This window comes from Pteropus alecto, unplaced genomic scaffold, assembly GCF_000325575.1.
Source record: "Pteropus alecto unplaced genomic scaffold, ASM32557v1 scaffold97, whole genome shotgun sequence".
NCBI classification, from domain to species: domain Eukaryota; kingdom Metazoa; phylum Chordata; class Mammalia; order Chiroptera; family Pteropodidae; genus Pteropus; species Pteropus alecto.
The window spans coordinates 4,529,666-4,554,288 of record NW_006439713.1 but is presented as its reverse complement, the minus strand read 5'-3'; the positions used below and the strand labels follow the sequence as shown (position 1 = coordinate 4,554,288).

General features: G+C 45.2%; 1 protein-coding gene and 1 pseudogene across 7 annotated transcripts in view; both read right to left on the bottom strand.

Annotated features, from left to right (window-relative positions):
* Positions 1-24,623, bottom strand: part of HLCS (holocarboxylase synthetase) — a 178,256-nt gene that overhangs the window by 140,477 nt on the left and 13,156 nt on the right. For 4 of the 7 annotated variants that reach the window (XM_025050178.1, XM_015593119.2, XM_025050180.1 and 1 more), the window contains exons 2-5: positions 21,653-21,787; positions 10,742-10,904; positions 8,753-9,699; positions 4,389-4,571 (exon numbers count right to left, since the gene is read on the bottom strand). In XM_025050178.1, coding sequence (XP_024905946.1) covers positions 4,389-4,571; positions 8,753-9,699; positions 10,742-10,904; positions 21,653-21,787 — 1,428 coding nt within the window. Of the gene's footprint in view, positions 1-4,388; positions 4,572-8,752; positions 9,700-10,741; positions 10,905-21,652; positions 21,788-24,308; positions 24,493-24,623 lie in introns of those variants that run through there. The other 3 variants (XM_006916748.3, XM_006916747.3, XM_025050179.1) reach the window with 3 other exon arrangements.
* On the bottom strand, positions 13,574-13,688 carry LOC112483831 (annotated as a pseudogene).

The following is a 24,623-nucleotide window of genomic DNA, read 5'->3' as shown; positions in this document are numbered from 1 at the left end:
CGGGCCCCTATCTGGCCTCTCCACATGCCCAGCTGCTTCTCCCAGTGCAGACCCCTTATGATGCCACTGCATGCCCCCTTCCTCCCTGCCACTTCCCTGGCAGGGATAAAAACGGAAACGGGGCCCAGAAAAGGACTCAAGAGGGTGAGTTTCCCAACTGGGTTCTGCGAAGAATTGTTTTTTCTATAAAATCGGTGTCGCACACAAACGCACTTAACATCCCCCACAGCGAAGGTATATTCCTGCTAACTTCCCGTCACCACCACGGCAGGGGGCTGGGGCAGTGGCCACCCCATAATCTCACGCCAGAGAACCCTGAGGTCCAGGGCGTAGCTCATGAGTCTCTCACTCTACCCTCACCTCCAGGAAGGAAGTGATCACTTGAAAGGCCTCGCCGTGTGACGTCAGCGTGTACGTGGTGGCCCTCTCTGAGAAACAGTTCAAGGGGTTCCGCCGAGAAACTGCTACATCCAAGCGGGGACGGTGGTGCTCACATGAGGGGACAGCAGTACCTCCCGCCCACGGGAGCGAAGGGACAGTGAAGACCCCGAGACGTGAGAGCCACAGTTAGACCCAACGGTTGGAACCGCAACTCGCTGCTCAGCAGCGTAAAGCCACCTCCTAACGAAACTAATGCTTTTTAAATAATTAACACAGAGGTCAGACATTAGATAAAACACCAGTATCTCTGAGACTCCTTGCCTCTTATTCAAGTTTTAACCATTTATGGAGTGACTGCAAAGTCTACCGACCCAGAGTAATTTGTTTTTTAATTTTTAATAACTGGTTTTGTTTTGCTTGTTATAAAAATAACGTATGAACATCGCAGAAAATTTGGAAAACAAAGCAAGTTTTAAAAGCTAATTAAAATCACCCTTGAGCCCACCACCCAAAAGATATACCCTATACATACTGTATTACTTCCTTCCAGTCTTTTTTCCATGGACCTGTAAGTGTGGTACACATGTGCTCACGTGCTTTATTGGTTTACTTTGACGTATCATAAATTTGCTGAGGCCCGAAATTTCGATCCCGCCCCTGGGAGGGTCCATTCAACGGGAAGACTCGGGTCAGAGAAGAAGTCCAGCTCGGCCACCAAGAGTTTGCCCCTCGGCAGAGCCTTGTTTCCTCGTCATGTCATGCACAGGGACACCATGAAGTCACACCTGACTGGGTTTTATGGCAGAAATCACATGCAACTGTGGTGTTTGGGTGTTGGCGAAGGTCTCAGAACACACCCCTAGCAGATGCCAAGGGTCGAAGGTACTTTGGTTGTTTTTTCTACTTGGATCGCCGGGCTATTCTTTTTCATTCATATCGCAGTAATATGGGAGCACATAGGTACCTCATAAATCCTCTGTGCTATTTGCCATAAAGAGCGAGTGTCTAAGCACCAAACTGTATAAACACAGCTGGTAGGCAGTAAAAGTATTTAGATAACTAGCGTGTATATTTTGTTCTTTCATATTCCATCCTGTAAGAGTACCTAGGACACAGTAAATGTTTAATGAAAGGTGACTATTATTAACTGTGACACTGATATAATCTCTACAGACCCGAAAGAAAGTGCCACCAATATCATGGAAAATTACTAAATTATATTATGTGAAACTGTTGTTGAGAGGAAAAAAACCTCTGAACTCCCTCATAGTTCAGGGTGTCTGCTCCCCGGGTCAGCCCAGCTCAGCAGCGACACCATGTGGTGGGAGATCTTTTGATTCTCAACAGCACAGGGATTTTCACAGGAAGCAGGAAGCAGAGAGCCAGGGCGGGCGTCTATATAAGGCAGGTGAGGAATCTAAGGGTGGACCGTGTACGACATAACAGGTGCTACGATGTCGAATCCTCTCCGTGTAACTTAATTCCATGCGGATCGATGAGAAGGCTGCAGGAAAGAAAAGCCAATGGGAAGGACTCTCGTCCCAATCTATCATCCATATCTATGAGTACTGACCCGCCAGCACAGTGACTAGAAGCATTCCAATGTCTCTGCCTTGGCACGGGAGAAGCACAGGAGTCACCCAGCACGGGCCTGCAGAAAGCCCATCCCACGTGCTGAGTGGCTGCTTCACATCATTTGCATGACAATCCTTTAGAGACCGTGTACTCCAGGAAAACAAATTCTAAAACCCTAAATTCTTACATTTTCTTCTAGAGCAGAGTCGAGGTGTTCTAAGAGGAGGAAATAAACATTTAGAAATGGGGATATACACGACACTCACTCACTCAGTTCCCTGGGCTCCCAAAATGAAACAGAATTCAGAGAGGAGCAGTTGGGAGGAAAAAGCAGTCCACGACAGCGATGTCCAAGATCAGCCAGACCAGACGAAGGACCCAAAAAGAGAATGTTGCTGAAAATTCCTCTTTTCCAAAGTTACTATGGAATAAGAGGCTTGGCAGGCTTGGAGTCTCCGTGGACTAGCTGTGCATGTGTATACAGAACAAATATTTGCTTTCATCTTTTCGAGCATTTCATTCTCATGGCTTGTGAATAGGGGTTAACAATCAACCGGGAGAAATGTATCTCCCGCCCCAGGCAGTTTAAAGAACCCGAAGAACAAAACTATGAAGCATCGACTGCATATTTTTACATCAGCAGACACACAATGCAAGGCCTTAGGTATTTCAGGTTACGCCCACCCTAAAGGAGACACGGGAAGAGACTAGAGTTCCAAACTTCTGCTCACAGGAGTGTAGGGTCACCCTCTCTTCTCCGCTGCCACAAGTGAGTCATGAGGTGCAAGTCCCAAGACCAGCATGGTCAGAACTACAGGAAAGGTCAAGGAGCATGATCAAGGGCAAGCCTGGGTCTATCTTGCTCCTTGACCATGGAGCAGGCAGGCACCTCCTCACGCGTCCAGCCTTAGCCCTCCCAGCTCAGGAAAGGAGGGAGAGAGAAGGTCTATGAGAGTGACAGTCACATCTCCGCCGGGGACAAATAACCCTTACCTACATGCCTCTGCCGCATCCTTCTGTGGCGGGAGGTCTGGAGGTGGGTCACCAATAAGAGTTGAAGGTCTGAGGACCAGATTTATTCTGATACTTTTTTTATAAGTCACCAGACAGAGGTGATGCTTCTCCTTCTATTTAACTAAACATATGAAGCACATAAAGGATGTGGAGCTTTGATTTCCTGAGATGAAGGTGCAAACAAAAGTCATACCATTTATTCTAAAAAGCACCCATCAAAAAGCGTGCCAACTGGCTAAACACTATGTAATGAAAATGCAGCAAAAGAATGTTTCTTAAATGGAAAAAAGCATCCACTGCTTTAGTATCAATTTTTAAAATTAAAAACATTACCTGTCGTGCTTGTTAGAAACATCAGACACCTGTAACTTGTTCATCTTCCCAACGATCTAATATTAATAATTGTACTATCTATCTGTTAAACAATACAATTTACAAAGAACTTTCACGTATATTATTTCATCTAGTCCTCAAATCATCCTATGAAATATCTTAATCCTAAATGCTCCGGATTTTTAATGTGTCTTCCTCAAGTGAGCACAGCCCACCCAGAGGGCTGGCTCACTGCTCTGCACAGTGAGTTTGCCATGGGACAGAGAATAACCCAAGGGAGAGTCCCGCCTCCTGTAAAAATGTTGGGGAAGAGGTATACTGTGTTCTCGTCGAGGGAAAGCAGGTAAGTTTGGTGTTTAGAATCACCTGGACTACTAGGTATTTGCTGAATCCTCACAGTTATGTCCCTAAACTCACCAATTTCCCTATTTAGAGGCGACAACAGTAATAAACCCACAAAATCACTTGCCACAATTAATAAGAAATTGACACTTTGACAAAGCAAAGAGATAACGAGAAGACACATGTGGAGAATCTGGCAACCTGCCCAAACCGAGTACGGACCACAGGCGTCAGATGCAGACACAACAGCAGGAAAAGGCCTGCATACATTCCCACCTCCGTGGCCATTTTCCTGCTAGACACAACTAAAAATGGGTCTGAAATCCGAGCCCCTTTGACCACAAGATGGCAGGCGTCAGCGCAAACGAAACAAAACTTGTGATTTTTCCCTTGCAAAGGTTCCCGGAGCCGGGCCCAATTCAAAACGAAGGTTTTCATTCCCAAATACACACGCCGTGGTTTCCGAACACACTCTGACACACAGAACGGTGAGGCTGGTCCCCCTGAAGCGGGCAGAGCCAGCACACAGACTTAACGCCTTCGAAACTCCAGCAGTCTTCCCTGCCTCCCTTCAAGCAAACACCGAAAACATGAGTTATCCTTGGCCGTCTTTAAGATTGTCCTGAAGTCAAAACAGAAAGAGAAAGCGAAGTCGAAACCCACTGCGACGGACGATGGAGACAGAGTGATTTTTTGGACGGGCCCCCGAGACGCTCCCTCCCCGGCCGAGCGCACACGCTCACCTCCGCTGCCCACAGCAAGTGAAGGGGCGTTAAGGCAGGAACCTGTTTCATGTCACAGCTCAGGCCGAGGGCGGTCAGGATGTCCCTGAGGACTTCGTATCTTCTCGTGTTGCTGGATTTGAGCAGATCGAAATCTTCTCGGCTCTGCACGACTGAAGAGCTGGGAGGTAGTTCTAAGTGCACCTGTCGGAAAAAAAGACACCACTTCGTAAACCGGGGGCACTTAGGGACGTTAAGAAAAACAGTGTCTTTACCCGTGTTTCCAAAAACTTGAACCAGAATCCTTCTAATTATCCACAGGATGTAACCTTTGAACCTGAATATTTGGAAAGTAATGCCAAGCAATAAAAGGATTCGAAAGAGCCTGTTAAAGTCACGACTGTCGGGAGAGGCTGTGGCGGAAGCAACCTGGACAGACCTTCCAGGTCTCAGCTCGTACCGCTAACCAGTCCCGGGATCTTGGACAAGTCACGTCACTTGGTGATACGACCGGAAAAAAAAAAACAAAAAAAAACACTTAGAAACACGGTCGTGCTGAGAAGCCAACTAAAGTCATCACTGAACTCAGGGAGACGCCGCAGGCCAGGCCTGAAGCTCCACTCTGCCTGTGAGTTGTGAGGAGCAGCCTTGTTCCCCATTTCAGGAATTCAGATAGATCAGGGGTCCTCAATACTCAGGCTGCGGACCTGTACTGGTCCATGGCCTGTTAGGAACCGGGCCCCACAGCAGGAGGTGAGCAGCGGGTGAAGGAACAAAGCTTCATCTGTATCTGCAGCCGCTCCCCAGCGCTGGCATCACCGCCTCAGCTCCGCCTCGGATCATCAGGAACTAGATTCTCACAGAAGCACCAGTCCCTGGCACCAAAAAGGCTGGGGACTACTGAAATAGATGAGTGGGTTTGGGGGGACTCCAGGAAGGCCCACTCCACCTCCTTCCTTCACCTGAATGAATTTTAAGATTAAGAACTTCATGTATTTTAGTTCGGGCTTCGTCATCCAGTGAAAATAAAAACAGCCCCACCTACCAATGAAAGGTCTATGCCTTGGTATGGAGGAAAACACCAGAACCCCTAGCTCTCAAGATCAGGTTTTAACTAAGCATTAGAGCCTGGAGGGGCCAGAATACTGAGAACTCAGGAAAGCAACCTGAGCGCGCTTGCTTGCTTTGTCTTGCTTTTGCAAGGGGACAGCTGTGGGTTTATGAAAACGCAAAGCCAGGTACCAGCTTTTGGGAATCTCTCAATTCCCACCGAAGCCTGAACCAAGCCAAAAATACTGTCCAAATGGTCCCATGGTTGACAGTGGAGGCCAGTCTGACGAGGTTGGCGGAGCAGTGTCCAACACGGCTCCACGCGACAGCGGGTCCCTGCCTCACCTGTGACTGCCCCCATCAGCCACAGCAGCAGGTGAGTGTCCTGGAGGAAGGAGCAGGCAGAAGAGGGAACTCTTTTCAGGAACGTGAGTCCTGAGTCTCTCCCCTACCGTGCGTTCTCACCCTACATATGTTTTCTCCTCCCCAGTGGGCAAAGCCAGGGCAGCTGTGGACAGCCAGCTCAGCTGCGGGGCATTTAACTTGAGCACGTGGCTATCCTGGAGATTACCCCTTACGGGTGGCAGAAATAACATGAGCGAGGCTCCACCCCCACTTGGGCCCCAGGGAGAGGGGACAAGCCTGACTAAATGGCACACGTCCTCCCCGGGATGAGTGAACACACAGATCCACGCAGCACGCACGGTGAGGTGTGCTGAACTCGCTGTCACGTGTGAGGTGCCGAGGAGGAAAAGGAGGGCTGGGCCTACGCGCAGGCCCCAGCATTCCAGGCGGGGCGGGAGGACAGCCACCCACCGACGCCGTGCGAGGTGCATCTGTGGCGTCTGTGGGCTGCAGGATGAGGCGAGAAGAGGCACCTCTGGCTCTGCACGGCAGGGCGCGTTCACGTGGGATCCGCACTCCTGGTGCTCTGGCCGGAATCCTGTGACCATAGCGATGGGCCCACGGCCGTAACTTGGCTTCTTCTAAAATGAAGGCTTTTTGAACAGACCAAAAGCCAGAGCTAAAAATGTCCCCAGTCACCAAAAGGGCAACAGAAGAAGGGGGTGCTCCTGGAATCTAGTGAGTAGTGCTGCCAACACCCCACAAGGCACAGGACGACCCCACAGCAAAGAAGGATTTGGCCCAGAATGTCGACAGTGCCGTGGCCAAGAAGCTCTACTATGAAAGCAGAACCACTTCTGCCACGTGCTAAGTTAAATTTTAAAAATTCTTTTTTTGTAGGGTATCAGATGAGGGCTAGACTTATCGGGGCGATCGCTTCGTAAGTTACATAAATGTCTAATCACTATGTTGTAAACCCGAAACTAATATTGTACATCAACTAGAATTGAAAAAAAAATTGTTTAAGTTTAGATAAAACTAACAGCCAATACTTAAAAAGTAAAAAAAAAATTGAATCCATTACTGCGATTTTATTTGGACAAGTTCATGGCAAACTTCCGGCCCAGTGATAATCCAACGTCAGCATTAATCCACAGCCTTAAATTTTCCCTGCAAACCTGATCAGTACGGCAAGTACTGTAAAACTTCCTCTTCCTTTATGATGATGGATGTCAAAGGCATCACTGCGCAGGCTGCGAGGCCACCACCTACCGTGCAGCTGTGGTTTGCCCTTGAAGTGCTGTGCCTCCTCTTACTGGGTTACATCATTACTCGATTTATTACAAAGATGAAGGCTATTTTTTGAAAGAGGAAACTAACCAGTCTGTGGTATTATTTATGGGTTGAGCTCGGCAGCGAGGTATCGTGGTGACACAGGCCCGAGGAGAAAGCAGTGACCCTGTCACTGAGACTGGAAGTCATTTAAAATCAAAAATGACTTTCTAATCCTCTGAATCTGATTTTTGAAGCTGCCTCATATTGCCTTTTTTTCTAGAGTAATGCATGCAGTATCGAATTTTATGACAGTAATGGGGTCGATTTAAATGGCGCAGCAAGCAGATTTGCTAGCGACTCAGAGAAACGGATCGCAACAGTGCCAAATCGATTTTCTAGTACAAGTCTGTACGCTGGGGTGGTAAAATTCACTATTTGAAACTGAAATACGGCCCGAGGAAGTTGGGTTTTTAAGTGGATTTTCTGAGAATGCATAGTTACTATAGTTACTGTATTTGCAGAAAGAAAATAAGTAAGAGGAACATTTATTAGGCCTCCAAAAACGAATTCACGTGGTTTGCAGCCCATAGAAAACCTGACTGTGCGGCTCATGTTCATCTGTCCTAATGTCTAGATTTCTTAATTCTTTGCATCTTTGGCTGAGTATTATCTTAAGAATAAATGAGTGGGAAAATGGAAAAGGAAAAAACCTAAACCCTTGAAGAATGTTTGGTTAGAAAACCCAAGAGACTCAGAAAGGCTGGAAAGACACACAACATAGAAAATGAAAACAAACGACAAAAAAAAAGGAAACTCTAACTCGATACAGCGATTCCTATAATAAAATCTGTGACACCCTGAGAACTACTCTGGGCCAAATATCTACGTCTCTTTACTCGTCTCATTAGATCATCAAATCCTTAAGGATGAGTATTCATCTAACGACTTTTCCTCGAAGGCATTGAAAAATTTGCAGTAAACGATCAGGAATTCTGAAATAGTCTCTCCTGCTACCGTTTCTTTAAACAAGCAAAAAGCTCAAAGGAAAGGGTAGGAAAAACTTCCGGCAGAGGAGCTCAAGGCCCCAAGGATGGGAAGGAAGTAAGCGGCCTTTCCCTCTCAGCCCCCGCTCCATTGCTTCCTACCTGCGCATTAATACACCGGAAATCTAAATTGCTTCAACATTCTCTTTTTCTAATTTTTTTCTCAGCACTTAGATATTAAGAGTGACAAATCATAAGAACAGAACTGAGGATTTGACGCTGTTTTCAGCACTCACTGCCCCCCTAGTTGGGAAGCATCCGTGAAAACCCCGACGTCAACTCTAAAACTTTAATGTTACAGTTACTAAAGTCTGTTCAAATACCTACGTTAAGTAAAGGTTCGATTATGTTAACCAGAGTGTGCTTTGAGTCAAGAGAGTGGACTAAGGCATTTTAGGAAGATTAATACCAGTACAGATCAAAACGAGAAAGAATTTTCTGACTAATCCTTGGTTAACCAGCCATCTTCTGCCCCGTTCCTCCGTCACCAGTATTCTAGTTAGCCAGAACATTCATGTGACAGGAAGGCCCTGATCTAAACCATCTACTCACCATCGTCAATAACTCCCAGCCAAAGGTCAAACACAGTGCAGATTCTCAATCCCTTCAATGTCAAGGGCATATTCCCCATCAAAGAGACCTCAGAGCATTACGTGGACATCACCTCCGTACCTGGCAAAGAACAGCTTCTCCTCCACATGTTCCAAAAGGCACTTGCACAATCAGCCTGTCCTTGTCCTCATTTTCCAGGCAGCCCTGGAGCTTGTCCATGCTGAGCCGCTCCCCGGGGCCCTCGTCGTAGATGCAGCCACTGCTCAGGATGCTGAGCTTCACCTGGCTCTGGTCAGCCCTGGAGAAAACCAAGTTCTGGACGGTGTCCCGCAGTGCGTCCTTGCTTCTCATGTGGAAGCCAGCAAACGTGAAGGGCGAAGACAGGCCCAACACCTTCCCTCCCTGAGAAAGATAGGCCATGAACTTCTGATGCAGGTCTTCGGGAACAGACTCCTTGTTGGCGATGACCAACAACAGACAGTTGTCTGACCAGGGGTCTCTGCGTGCACTCTCCCCCGGCAGCTGGTAGAGCGTGTAGCTATCAGTGTCCACGCAGTCGGCCAGAACAGACCGAACCTGCTGGAACCTGCCCAGGGCTTCCTGGGAGTCGGAGCCCACATAGATGAGGATGTTGGGTGCCTTTCGCATGGTGTTGACTCTCCTCCCTTCTCTCTCTGGGCAAGTGGCATCAGCTACACCCTCCAAACTGCTGCTGTGATCATAGGGAAGATCTGGAATGTTCTCTGCAGATGCAAACTTGACGGATTCGATAGTGCTGTTCTCAAGCTCCAAACACTCGTGGCAACTAGACAGATGGAGGTGACAGAGCTCGACAGAACCCAGCTCTCTGTCGTGCCCCGCAGCAGACTCGCTCCCGGAGGCACCGCCTCTTCCCGGGGTGGGCTCCGCACCGAGAACCGTGGGGTCTTCTTCGCCAGCGTGCTCCATAATGTCCGGCTCAGGCTTACCCTCAAAAGAAGCTTCGGGGCTCAGCTGCAGGATCCGGGCCGGCTTGTCTGTGGCCTGGTCCTTAAGTTCCTTCAGAGCCGAGTCCTGCAGGTGCACCGCTAAAGCAGGAGCGGAAAAGACACTCAATTGGTGATTCTCGTTTGTCACGCAGCTCAGTTCAAACCACGTAACTGCTCCCGCCCGCTAGGAGGGGGCCCCTGATGATCCCGAGTGGAATCTCAAGCCTCTGCAACATCTTTCCCATAAAAACTGGAGAAACCTCAGATACCCTTATCAACTGAAGAAAGAGAGATTCAGAAAGGTAATTCTGCCTACTTACTTACAGGTTCAGTTTCTTGGATGTCAATCTCCTATGTGATAATGAAACTAAGAAACAAAAAAGACATGCATAGCGAGTCCGTCTAAGTGCTCTCCGGGAAAAAGTCACTAGTGGGACATGACAGCATCAACCTGGGAGAAGGTCCTTCCGGTATCTTGTCTCAGGACTGGAATGTAAGTTTACAATCACCGATTCGAAACGTATTTACTGAGCAGCTGCTACACATCTGGCATGGTACCGGGCACATGCACATGGCAAATGGGGAAATTAAGTGATTTACACAGATTTCCAGAGCTGGTAAGCGACACTTAGTTGCTCAAGATACAAAGGAAGACTTCCACGGATATAGAAAGCCTGCTTTGAAGCCTATTCAGAAAGGACATTTTGCGTGATTCCTAAAAAAAAAAAATGTGTCCCAAAATATCGTCGTATGTATATTTCAAGTAAAAAACTGTTAGATTTAGAACTTCCTAGTAACACCGCCTAAGCTTTCCATTCACTCAAACCCTGGTCTAGAAACTAGTTATATCAGATTGGGAGAAATAAATATTATATGGGTTCTGATTTGCATGCTACCTCACAGACAATGCAATTACAGGAAACCCTTGTTTAAGAACTTTAAAAGCACTAACGATATACTCAGGGATAAGCACCTAAAAACAACAACAACAAAACGCATGTATGAATTTTATAGTTATGGTTAAAACCAACCTGTTGACTGAACTGAACTGAAAATAAGCATTGCCCTTAAGTCATAACGAATAGGAGTGTTCAAAAGTCCTTAATAACCCACGATGAAAACATTTTCTAAAGTTACTTACAGACGATCTTTTGGGGTATCAGTCCATTGGTCATCTGGAGTCTGTCTTCCATAAACGCCACCCCCAGCTTACTAAAGTTGTCCACACTCGCTTTGGCAATTAACTGATAAGGATCCCCAGGTCTGCAAGCTAATGGCAAACAATAGTCTGACCACTTCACGACCTAAGAAAAAGTGTATGAGAGAGGAGGAAGAAAAAGGTTAAGATTTTACTTCTCTAAAATAACCAGGTACTTTATTTTTCCCTCCAGCTCCCCACCACTACATTAGAGCCAAATATAATGAATTACTGAGCCCTGCATTTTTGACGTTAGTCAAAGCTAAGGCTTAAACATTCTCTTTTCTACCTGACAACAGGGCTTACACAGCACTAAATATAATCCTCTCATTTAAAAGCAATTGAAGTCTCGACTGATTTTTCAAGGAATTAAAAGGAGAAAGCATCGTTCCCCAGATACTGGAAAAATATAAACTTGCCCCTAGTAACATGTATAGGAGTAAACAACAAGTCCACATTATCCAGTAATGCACGATGCAGACCAGCTTCTCCCAAAGTGGGGTCCAAGGCCAACCACAGCAGCACTGTGCGGGAGCCGGAGAAAGCTTCAGGTCCCTGAGCGCTACTCTGTCTAGTGCTCCAGACTCTCTGGAGCTGCAGCCCAGGACCCAGAAGTTTTAAACATGCTTCCCACGGATTCCTGAAACAGGAGAAAAACTCTCAAGGACCCTCCAGAGAGCCCGTGCCAGTTCACATTCCCACCACGAGGGGTCAGGGGAAATGAGAGCAGACAGACAAAACTCAGTCCTTCGAGCTTTTGGTTTTTATATAAGAAGAATTTGAAACTGGGACAAAGAAAGGGGGAGCCCCCTGGGATTCAGAGCCTGGCTTTGGAGTCTGAGGACCTGGGTCTGGGTCAACGTCGACTCGTCGTCGTTGTGTGTCCTCAGGTAAGTCTCAGAACCTCTCAGGTCTCAGCTTCCTCATTCATAAAACAGGAATAATGATATTAGATATTATAAGTCTGGCTTTAAAAGCAATAATGAATATAGTGGTCCTTTTTTAAAGACACCATGAATAATTTCTCTACTTTCCAAAATTAATCTTCTCAGAGACCTACTGCCCCAAATTTCAGAATTAGAGATATGTAATTTTGAACTCTATTTTTTATATTAGTAGGATAGATTTTTAGAACTCTTGCTGAAAACAATGAAAAAATGCCGGATAAAATAAATAAAACATCATCCTAAAAGCACCGAAGAACTGACTATATAATGAAGAACTGCCAGGCCAAATGCTGGGGAAGTCCTGAACCCACAGAACTAAGGGGGTTTCCACAAGCCAGACCACTTCCGCCCAGCAGGTATGTGCTTGCCCAGGAAACCCGGCCTCAAAAGTCAAGGTCTAGTTGGCAGAAGCACAGACGTGTAGATTGATGGATCGGAACTGAGAGTATAGAAATAAACATATACATTCACAGACAATTGAATTTGAAGAAGGTTGACAAGACAATTCAATGGGGAAAGAATAATCTTTTCAACAAAAGGTGCTGGTGAAACTGTTATCTACACGCAGAGAATGAAAATGGACCTCTACCTCATACCACGTACGTCATACGAAAATTAACTCAATCTAGATCAAATTCTCAATATAACAGCTAAACCCACAAAACTCTTAGAAGAAAACATAGGCATATATCGTCAGATCTTGGATCAGACAATGGTTTCTCAGATAGGACTCCGAAAGTACAAAAGCAACAAAAGAAGAAATAGATAAATTGCACATCATCGAAATTTTCTGTGCTGCAGAAGACTCTTTAAAGAAAATGAAAAGGCAATAATCCACAAAGTGGGAGAAAGTATTTGCAAATCATGTATCTGAAAGACTTGTATCCACAATATATAAACAACTCCTACGACTCAACAATAAAGACAAATACCCGATTTAAAAATGGGCAAATGATCTGAACAGATAGTTCTCCAAAGAAAGCATGCAAGTGGCTATAAGAACTTGAAAAGATGCTCAACATCATTAGCCATCAGGGAAACACAAATCAAAACCACGAGATACTTCACCTCTACTAGGATGGCTATTGTTTAAAAGATGGACAACAGCCAGTGTTGCCAAGGATGCTGAGAAATCTGAGCCTTAATATGTCGCCGGTAGAAATGTACAACGGTGCAGACTCTGAAAAAGAGTTTGGCAGTTCCTCAAAAAGGTAAACATAGAGTTACCAAATGACCCGGCAGTTCCACTGCCAGGTAGACCCCGAAGAGACCTGAAAACATATGTCCACACACAAAACCTGCACACGAACGTTCACAGCAGAATTATCTGCAACATCCACAGAGTGGTAACAGCTCACACGCTCATCAACAGTCGAATGGATGAAATGTGTATATCCACACAATGCATTCGACCATGAAAAGGAATGAAGTACTGACACATGTTACGACGTAGATGCATCTTAAATACATCATGCTCAATGAAGGCAGCCAATAACTAAGGGTCACATATGATATGATCCTATGTTTAGGAACTATCCAAAACAGACAAATTTGTAGAGTTAGGAAGTAGATTAGTGGTGGTGACAGGCGGAATGGAGAGACTGACTGCTGAAGGGTACGCGGTTTCTTTTTAGGGCGATGAAAATGTTCTGGAATTAGATGGTTGTACTGAATTGTAACTGTACACTTTTAAAAGATGATGTTCATGGTATATGAATTATATCTCGATTTTTTTTTTTTAGGCAAGGCAACCCTTGGTTGACCTCATAGATTGCAAGGACCTTGTCAGCTTACCATTCCTTACTTTATTTTTTTAAATTATTTTTTACACCGACAGCACCTGGTCTTCCTAGGCAGTCTCCCATCCAAGGACTAATCAGGCTCGACCCTGCTTAGCTTCCGAGATCAGATGGGATCGGGTTTGTTCAGGGTGGCATGTAGACACATCTCAATTTTAAAAAGGAAAAAGAGTTGAGGGGGTTTGCTCGTTCCCACACAGTTCCAGGATAGCCTAGACGTCAGAGGACCCCCGAGCCTGACCTCCCAAACTTGAATCCTGGCTCCTCTGACTAATAGCTGTATGACCTGAGCAAGTCACTCCACCTCTCTGTGCTTGGGTTTCCTGTCTGTAAGGTGTTGATGATCAAAGCACCTACCTGGGAAGGATATTGGGAGAGCTAAATGGGGTAACAGGGCATTCTTATTCTAAAACATGGAGTCCTTAGAGCTAGTATTCTCAGCATGGGAATTGGGGGGGGCGGGGGCGGGAAGCTGGAAAAAATCCTAGGTATCACAATGGTTTTGGCCGTCCAAGGCTCAACCCTACCCCACAAAATCTTATTCCTTAGTATTTCATTTCTCCCCTTAGGGAGAATTCAAATTGAATTTAATGTTTCTCCTTAGGGAAATAATAATTTTAAAAGTTGATCAACACTGTCTCAGAAGGAAAAATATTAAACATAAGTCTTTAAGGTCAAAAGGCCGAAACCCATTTATAGGTCTAGGTCTGCATTCCACATTTGGAGAAAGAAACCCCAGAATTTTCCTTTGGCTCCATCGGTAGCTTTCCGTCCGCTTTATCACCTGCTTCTCCCACCTCCCCCCGGACACGCAGCCAGCGTGAACACATTCAAATGGAGAGTCAGCCCTGACCAATGTTTCACGGGGACTCTGCGTTTCAAACGCGACATCTTTGATCAGATGAGAGGTAAAGCGTACAATTTAGGCAAATATTAGGTTAATCTCCAGCTCTGAGAAGGGAGAGAGGATGTCAGCTCAGGAGGATGAGAAGACAGACCCACTCCCTTGACAAGAGCTGACTTTTCAGACCAGGGCGAATGGGAAACGTGAAAAGGAACAGTACCATCTCCTGAATGAAGCTGAAAGCAGCTTTGTTCTTAGCACTATCTCTAGCAATCAAAGACCGAGGGGAAATGGCCGGCAGATGGAGAGTCAGCCCGGCACTCAGGTGTTCAAACGTTGATTTAGCGCCCAGCTGTATGTAGCAGGGGCTGGCGGGGCTCTGCCTCAGAGTAAGCACCCAGCATAACTTCGCACACACCTCTGGAGGAGCCGAGAAACAGGAGATGAACAAAGCCAGGGGAAGGACAGGAAGCAGCCAGAGAAAAATATACACAAGTCCCTGATCAAGTTTCTCAGCTCAGCCAGCCGTTTCCTCAATGAAGTACGTTTCCTTTTTCTAGGAGCCTGGTCCAGGAGCCATAGACCATGCAGACTCCAACGAGCAGCACTGCACGCTCCGATCAAAGCAAAGCCACACTGGTCCAGGAGTGTTTGCCATCCAGGGCTAAAAGCAAACAGGGCACTTTTAATTTGCACTTGAGATGGAAACAAAGGGGTAGAGAAAGAAAAGGGAAGTCAAACAAAAGGCTTACTCCCAGAGATCAAAGCTAAGGAAGCCCTAGCTGGCTCCAAACAAAAGAATTTCTTCTTAGAAGTAGCCCGCAGGAATCGCTTCCATAACCAGAGCCCTTGGCTTGAGGCAGCGCTGATTACAGCAGGCAGGATGCGTCTGCTCCGTCAACTTAAGATCCATGTCCATCAGGAAGGCCCAGGACCAAAAAGGCACATGGTAAAATTTGAGGGGGTGACTCTTCAACGAACTTCCCTCTCCCCACTCCAGGCTGCCTGCAGCATTCAGTGAGCTGAAGTTCTGTAGCAAAGAGGGGACCAGAAATCTCAACGACCTGTTAGGTGATGGTTAATTCTATGTGTCAACTCGGCTAAGCCATGGTACTGATACGTGGCTAAATAGCAGGCCATATGTGACTGTGAAGATTTTTTAGATGAGATTAACATTTAAATCAGTAGGCTTTGAGGAAAACAGCCTGCAGCATTCAGTGAGCTGAAGTTCTGTAGCAAAGAGGGGACCAGAAATCTCAACGACCTGTTAGGTGATGGTTAATTCTATGTGTCAACTCAGCTAAGCCATGGTACTGATACGTGGCCAAATAGCAGGCCGTATGTGACTGTGAAGATTTTTTAGATGAGATTAACATTTAAATCAGTAGACTTTGAGGAAAACATTATCCATCTTAATGTGGGTGGGCCTCATCTAATCAGCTGATGGCTTTAGGAGAAAAGACTGAGGTTCCCTGAGGAAGAGGGGATTCTGCCTCCAGACTGCTTTCGGACTCGAGCTGAAACAACCCTGGGTGTCCGCCCTCCCGGCCTGCCCTCAAGATTTTGGACTCCCCAGACCATGATCATGTGAGCCCATTCCTTTAAGTAAATCAATCAATCGATCGATCAATCTCTCTCTCTCTCTCCTCTTCTCTTTCTCTGTTCCCACCCCACACATGCACATGCACACTCTCACGCACGCACAGACCCCATAACTGTTTCTCTGGAGAACCCGGACTAATACAAGTTACAGTCAGTTACCCAGAGTCAAATCATTGATGGTATTAAATTTTCTGGCTCTTGTTTCTCCTCTTCCGAATCAATTTAATTACACGTTAGGTTTTTCTAAATTTCTGAACTGGATGAAGGAGGACTAGACACAGATGTGAAGAATGTGAAACCATGGGAGTAGAAGGAGAAGGTAACTTCTGATGTTCAGTCATCCTCACTGCCTTAGAAACAGGGATAAAGGAGTACTACGAAATTCATTTTCACTGCGTTACTCAAGAAGATAATAAGCCCTATGGCACTTTTAAGAAGCGTGTATTGGAAAACCAAGTGACAGTGTAAGGGATACCACGGCAAGCAGGAGCTGAAACTCTAAAGAGACACAGAAACTATAAAGAGAACTTACAGGTTGTACTGAAAAGCCACGACTGACCAGGCACTCAAGGAAATGGGTGGTCTGAGTGCTTTAATTTTCTGAATAACGGAGAATTAATCAGAATGCAAAAACCCTTGTTATCACAAACTTTTTCATATTATTTGTGTTCTTTCGATGCCCATAAGCACCTGAAGCCCAGCGTCTGTACTAGATCATCACCCACAATTGGTCACTGCCCACTTTATTCCCCACTCACCGATGCTGCTAAGCTGAGGAAGACCAGAGGTTTTCGCTGACATCCCAAGTGTCCTGGTTATCCATCGCTGAGTAACAAACCACCCCAAAATTTAGTGGCTTAAACTAAGCATTTATTTGACTCACAGATCTAAGTTTGGGCAAGGCTTGACTAAGACAGCTTAGCGCTATGCCACATGGCACCAGCTAGTCGGGCTCAATTGGATGGTCTAAAGGGGCTCCCGCTCACAGCTGGCACATTGGAGCTGGGAACTCAGCTAGGACCGTCCCCTGAGGGCCGAGGTCCTTCCTCCTGTGTCCCTCCCGTCTCAGGGAAGCTGGAGCTTCCTCGGAGCAAGGGCGCTGGGTTCTGAGGATCCAGGCAGAAGCTGCAAGATTTCTTATGAACTAGTCTGCAAGTTCCAGGATATCACCCCACCACTGCCTACTGGACAAACAAATCACAAAGGTCAGCCTAGATTTGGGGGAAAGGCACGAGAATGGCATGTCCCGAGGTGGACATGCTCCTTCAGCCTGGGCCCCCGATTGTGCAATGTGAACGAGAAGCAAAGACTTGCTGTTGGAAGCCACCAAGATTTTAAGGTCATCTGTTATTTCAGCAAAGCTGCATTCCTTATAGCGGCCCCTGCACGAGCTCCTCCTAATGCATTCTTCATCTCCCCGAATGATTTCCCATCCACCCCAAACCCCCTCATCATCTCCTGAAAAGCCCCTGCTTCTGCCTCCATCTCACCCTTCCTGCTACCAGTACTCTGCAAGGCCATTCTCTCCTCCCACGTGGAGTACAATCTCATCAAGGTTTGCTTGCACAAATCACGCTCCAACCTGCCTGAATTGCAATCTTTCTAAAGCACAAATCTGATCGTTCTGCTTTTAAAAGAAAGTTCTCACCTACTGTCTCTAGGATAAAGTCCTAATTCCTTTTGGTGTTTGTGAATCTTTCTCGACCTGTGTATCATGTATATTTCTGTACTATTAAAGAATACTCAATTCTGATACATAGGAAACAAGAAAAACTGCATGGATGAAACTTTTAAGATAAAGCCAGTAACTTGTAAGACACGCTAAAGATAGATGAAATAAACGGAACGTGGCTTGAACACATAAAAAGGACGGAACGAAAGAGAGTATTCCTCCTAGACAAAGATCCATAAGAGCCCCCGTAAATGCAAAATCCCATCAAGCAACCAATCTGAATGGGAACTGCAGACTTCGTGAGAAAACAGTGAGCTGAGATCGACTCCTTTTGAGGTTCCGAAGCCCAACTTATAAAACGGAGCTCAGTGTAACGGCCAGGGTCGTCAGAAAAAATAGCTCGAGATTATCTCCAGCTCCTGGCTGCAAAACCCATCAAACTCACCGATCAAAAACAAAATGAGTTACCTGGGCAGTACCCTTGGTGGTAGGCATCTTTTGACCCTCAGAAAATTAAGTAAATCTTTCTTAGAAAGTAAATTTAATGGGATAACGGCGGTAGATGCTAATTATCTCTCACTAGCTAGTCTTTCTCTCTTGTATTAACAGAACTCCAGGTTTTCTCTGAATCCATGGCTGTCCAGCTACAGAATGCTTTTGTGAGTCTCCTCTGCAGCTGAAGTGATGGGAGCAGAAGTGACATTTGAAACTTCTGGATCTTAATTTTAAAGAGGAAGCTGGTTGTCGCCTACCTCTGCTGCTCTCCCATTCTGAGGGCTGGAATGGGAACGAGGTTGACTGCAGTGGTTGTGGCAGGGGCAGCAGGAGCCAACCTCTACCAGGAGAGAGAACCACCACCTACGAAGGCAGAGGGGAGATGATACAGCAACGAGAGAGAAGGAACTGGGTCCCCGGATGGCCTTACAGAGCAGAACCACCTCCCCGAGAGAATTCAAATTCTAGCTTGTTTGAGTCACTGTAGTTCCGGGCTTGTTATAGCAGCTTAGCCTGTTCCTTACATAATACAGTAACTATGTTCCTTAAGATGTCTTTAATCCCATAAAGATGTATTATTAAGTCACAACGACTTAGGAAATTAAGAGCACAGCAGTCATGTTTTTGTGGTAAGAAGGAATCTGTGCATATTTGATATTTTATGTAATTGCAATATTAGAAATTTTGGCCTTGGTTTTAAGTTGAAAACTTTATTTACATATATATACACACACATGTATGTATGTGTATAAATATATGTGTGTGTGTGTGTATAGAATATTAGACCATATAAGAAAATGTCAAGCTTACTATAAGTTAAGTAATTTATAAGAATTGTGTACGTGTTTAGAAAAGGGTTTGTTCATCCCGAGAACTTAAATTTCTGAAAAGAAATTGTGGGAAGAGAGGCAGGAAGATGGGAGAGAGAAGGTGGAGGCAGACGCCACGGAACAAACAGCTGGAGGGCCTCCGTGGGGGCCACACAGGTACATATTCTAGTTTCCATACTGAGTGGTGAGTTCATAGGTATTTCTCATACAGTTTCAAATTCATGAGCGAACGAGGGCCGTGCATGGACCAATGATGAGAGTGCATTTTGATGCAGGACTGTAATTAATCCAAGTCTGCGTTCCTGGAGTCCAAAAGTAAAATGTTTTAAGATATCTGAGTTTGTGAACAGGATAAATATTATTCAAAAATTCCCTTAACAGTGAGCACAGATTTTTGCTAAACTTACAGAAATGGTAAGCTAAATTTAAAAGCCCAAAGAAATGGACTCTTCATGGGTTAAAAAAAAAAAAAAAAAAAGCAGATCATCAGTAATTTCACGATTCAAATTAAACGTCATGAGTTATGATCATGGATTCTCAGTGCCCCATCTGTTTAAAACCCTTCATTCACATCTCTGTCTACTAAAAAGGGTACGGACATTGGCTAAAATCTTGCCTACCACTTAGCAGCTGGTAGGTTTAGAAATGTTTAACCTTATAATTTCGGTTTTCTAATTTTTAAAATAATATCTTGCAGAGTTTTAAGCATAATGGGTAACACATGGAAAATGCCTCACGGGGGCTTAATAAATGGTATTATCTTAAGTATATATGAGGCTAAATAAAACACAAACCGGTAGGAGAGAATGTAGTGTCACAGCACCCAGGACTGCTCCAGGGCCACCTGCCACACCCTACGCCCCCTTCTGAGCTCCAAACAGCTCCTTGCTCTTCTTTAAGTTCCGGCACCTATCTCACAGCTCTCATTTTGGCCTCCCTTGAATTAGTCAATTATTTCTAGTCCTAGCCCTGTCTTCCTTTTCTCTCATCCCAAAACAATGTCTTAAAGACTTGTCTGTGAAATGGAAATACAGCAAATCTGGCTCTTACCAGCAAAACCCCTACTAAATCGTCCACGTGGCTGGGAGGGACCACCGTGAGGTGAGGGAAGAGGCCTACAGAGCAGGTTAGAGTCAGACTTCCACGAGCCTAAGGCCTGACTGCATCCGATGGGAAGGCATCCACCAAAGCTTAAGCAAGAGCGTGTCCAACTGGATTTGCTCCTACAAGGATAACTCTGGCCATCAAGAAGAAAATCCTCAGGAGGGACACAGGACAGAACGATACCTTAGAATAAGATGACAGATTCAGACGAAAAGATAATGAAGGTGAGAATGAAATGCGGAGGGACGGACACGGAAGATGGATCATGAGATTCCCCCGGGAGTGGTGTTAGAGGAGTGGTGTTAGACGAACTTAACCTTAACCGCAGGGAGGCGGCAGGAGGACGCGAGAGATTTTGAGATTTGGGGTGTCATCTGAGATGTTCTTTTTTTCGAGCAGAGAAATATAAACTCGTTTTGGACACGGTTTTGGGGTTTGAAGTCTTTTCAGAACACTTGGAGTGAGGCGTCTAGGAAGTACATGGCAATATAAAGTCAACCATTCAGGCTGATTTTGGAAGCAAAACGTTGTAGGTGACAAAACAAAAATTCTAAGATGTCCTGATTTAAATTACCACAGGCCAGAGGGTGGAAGGGAGAGGTAAGGGGTTAATCAGTTAACAGAGCTGCAGCTGAAACCAGTAAGACTGATCACATTCCTGAATGTATGTTAAAACTTTAAATCAACTTCCAGGCAGCTATCTAAAAAAAAAAAAAAAAAAGGCAACCACCAGATGCCACCACATCCTGCTTATGCCAAACTTTTCAGACTGTTGCCCACAACCAGTCCAGAAGTGGGACACACCTTCCCCAGAACTGCCCCCCTCACCTTTTCCCACCCTCTTTCCTTATCTACAGCCACTGTAAATTCTTTCAAAACAACTTACATCTTTTCCCCCAAACCCACTGGATATAAGAGCCTGTCAGCTCTAGAGCATGGGACACTTCATCTTCTCCATCTACCCCGGCTGCTGCTGGTTTAGACCGTATATCCCAGGACTCGTCCTTTTCTGATTAGCATGTGGCTCAATAAACCGTTTCTTTTAGGACAACTTTCAGCCTTAAAGGTTTTTGTTTAATATTAGGGATGGACTAGATCAGTGGTCCCCAACCTTTTTGGCACCATGGACCAGTACTGGTCCGTGGCCCGGGGTTTGGGGACCCCGGACTAGATGACCTAGGAGACAGACTCAAGCAGTGCTGCCCAATTAAAACATAACGTGCCACAAACACAAGTCACACGGTTAGTTTTAAATTTCTAGCACCTGCATTTAAAAAGAAACAGGTGAAAGTTTTACTAATATTTTAATTTAACCCAAAATATCCAAAAAAAAAAAAGGGGAGTCACAAAGCCAGGAAAAGGCACTCATAAAAAAAAAAAAAAAAACAAATTTAGTTTTAAGACATGTAGTTTCCTTACGGTACCTACGTGAAAAACATGTTATACCGTCATGAGACAGGTTAGTTTTACCCTACTGATGATGTGTGACAATATGAAGTCATTGGAAAGAATTATGGAAGCCGAAACGTTTTCTTAAAAAAAAAAAAAACCTGCTACTCACTGTTTCTGAAGAAGACGGTCTCTGTAAATTCTCACCTTGTACCCAAATGCTCTCCGTCACAAATGCTATGTGTTCTGCTTCAAGTATAAAAGGAGAAACAAGAAATAGGGCCCATTTGTTCAAGTCATCAATGGACTGGATGGAGGGAAAGAAACAAAAAAAGAGGATTCAATATCACTTCAAGCCATAACTGCCACTTAGGTCAACATCCGGCACACTCCCTCCTCTGTAATTCCAGGTGAGATCTAGCTAAGGTTTCCTGGTAGCCTCCTACAGACCCCATTCACCCCGCGTTTCTTGTTGAACTGTGACTATTCAAACAGCAGCAAAATCCCCTCTAGGACTGACAGCTTTAACATCTCCAGATATTTCTTATCAAGCAATTAACTGAATCTGGGCTTATCTCTCCCATTCCTTACCGCTGAGACCATGTCATTCCAAATGACAACTTGGAATGACATTAAAAGATGACGAGGCTCAGAAGCGCGTTACTAACAGAAGCCTGGTGAGCTGTTCTCCCATCTCCGCTGCCATTATAGCATCGAGATTGGTTAGCAGATTGGATAAGCCACTTATCTCTGCTCTCCTAACCGGAAATCTCTCTAAAAGAACAGCAAATAATTTCAAGGCTTTAACACACAAAACACATCCAGAGCAGAAAGAGCTGAAACCTAAGGCTGCAGGGAATGATAGCATCACCACCACCCCCACCACCCCCAAAAAAAAGGCCTTCGAGTCAGGCTCTGCAGTGTGGCTTCTCAGTTCAAATCTGTCCTTACTAGAAAGAGCAACAGGTGTTTTCACCAGGCCTAGTGACCTGGCACACAGCATATGCTTATCATCTGTTGAACTAATAAATGAATGAAAACTGGGGAGAGAAAATAACTCCTCTGTGTGAGTAAATATAATTATTAATATAGGAGTTAAAAGCAAAAAAGATTGTCCACTTTGTTCCAACATACAAAATGTGCACATTAAACAAAAAGCTTGAAATTTCCAGTTTGTATAAACTATCTTTGGTTAAATTTATCAATTTTTGTGGGACCTTCAATTATGTAAACATACGCATTCCATACTTATGCATCTGATTTTAAATACATAAAATATGAAAACGGCAAAAGCATAAGATTCAGTTCTGTAAAGTTATTTCAGTCCAGGAAGACTGACAATAAGGAATCCAAACCATCAGCCCCCATATTTTAAATCTTAAGATAAGAGTAGCTAGTCTACGGCCATGTCACCCTGAATGTGCCCAATCTCATCTGATCTCAGAAGCAGGGACGGGCCTGGTTAGTACTTAAATGGGAGACCACCTAGGAAGACCAGGTGTTGTAGGCGTTTAAAAAAATAAATAAACAAGAGTAGCTAATCACAAATAAATTGTCGGGCTTTCCAATTGTAGGCCTTAAACATTAAGCTTAAACTCAACAACGACTAAACATTTCTTCATTCACTGAAATACTGAGTGATTATTACAGGTCAAGTTGCTAAGCTAAACAGACCCAGTCCCTAAGGAGAAAGAGATCAAAATTGGAAATACAAACTGTGGCTCAAACTCTCTGAGGGCACAGAGCACGCCGGTCCCATCCAGTCTAGGTCATGAGACAGTGGCATCTGAACAAAGCTCTGGGGTAAAGTTAACTAAGCAAAGAGCAACAGCACAGCAAGTTACAGAATCCCTTGAAAGCCCAAGGCCGGTTTGGCCGGGGTGCCCCTACACCCAGCTGGAGCGGTCAGCAAGGGCCAAAAAACATAACTTATAGTTATCAAAGTCAGCAGAAGAGCAATAAAGTCATAAGGAGATGTTCAAAAGTAAAACTGTCTTTCAAAAAATTAGAGACATCTACCTCTCAATATTTTCAAATTTTCTATTCCAATCTAAACCTTAAAGGTTACTCTTTAAGTCAATTTATTCAGTTTGGAAACCAGTACAATAGATAAATCCATTCCCTCAATATTTCTTCATTTTGTCATCTTTCTCAGTGGGGATTCCTGGAGAAAATTAAGCCCTCTTGCTCTCAAGTGTCCATTGTATGTAATGTATGAACTTTACATCGTCCCTTTGCATCTAGGTGGATGTATGTAGATATGCAGTCTCTTTGAGAGATCAGCAAAAGGTCAGTCATATTCATTGTGTTATAGAGGACTAACATGGAAAGGTATTTATGATTTGCTAGCAACACGGTATAATCCTGTGTCTAAGCATAACCTCAACAGAATATTCAAACCTGGGATAAAATTTAATTCCCATGCGGGTTTTCCGGTTTTACACACAGGGTAAAACCTCATTTTAATGCTACATATGGGTCGATGTTCCAGAAGGGCAGAAAACACTTTTAAATGTTGATGAAAACAATATGTCAATGGAAATTTGCACAGACCTGCACTGTGGAGTCAGGTTCATTTCTAACAGCTGACTGGAAAAAACTATTCTTCCCTTTCGCAGACAGCAGAGGTTTTGCAGAAATTAAACCACAGAGCCGTCTGAACTTGTCGCCACCAAGCTAAGTACTGGACCAAAACACAAAAACTGTGCGCAAATCGAAATGAGACAGATGCTAAGACATCTATCTTATTTCAGTGAGGCGCCTTGCTTGGTAAACGATGCAAGAGACAGGAGAGGAGGACAGGGCAGTTTCTGTCACCTCGGAGATACCTGACAGAAAGCTAAGGATCCGCTGTCGTTCTCTGAATACTGGTTCAACCCAGACACCAGCCCACAGTGGAGGAGAGGGCGTCAGGAGACTTCACGTGGGCAGTGCTCGCGGGGTGCGGTCCCCATCGTCACCGCACCGGCGCACAGGTACATTTGCTCATTGTGAAATGCCACGAGCTTTGCACCTGCACCCTCAGCCCGACGCGCCGTGGAGAGGCGAGCAGGTGGCCTGTCACGGTTTGGGACCTCCGGTCCCCTCATCCAGGCTCCCGTGGGCACTGCGGGCAGAGGAGCCCCCCAAACCTGGAGCTCCCG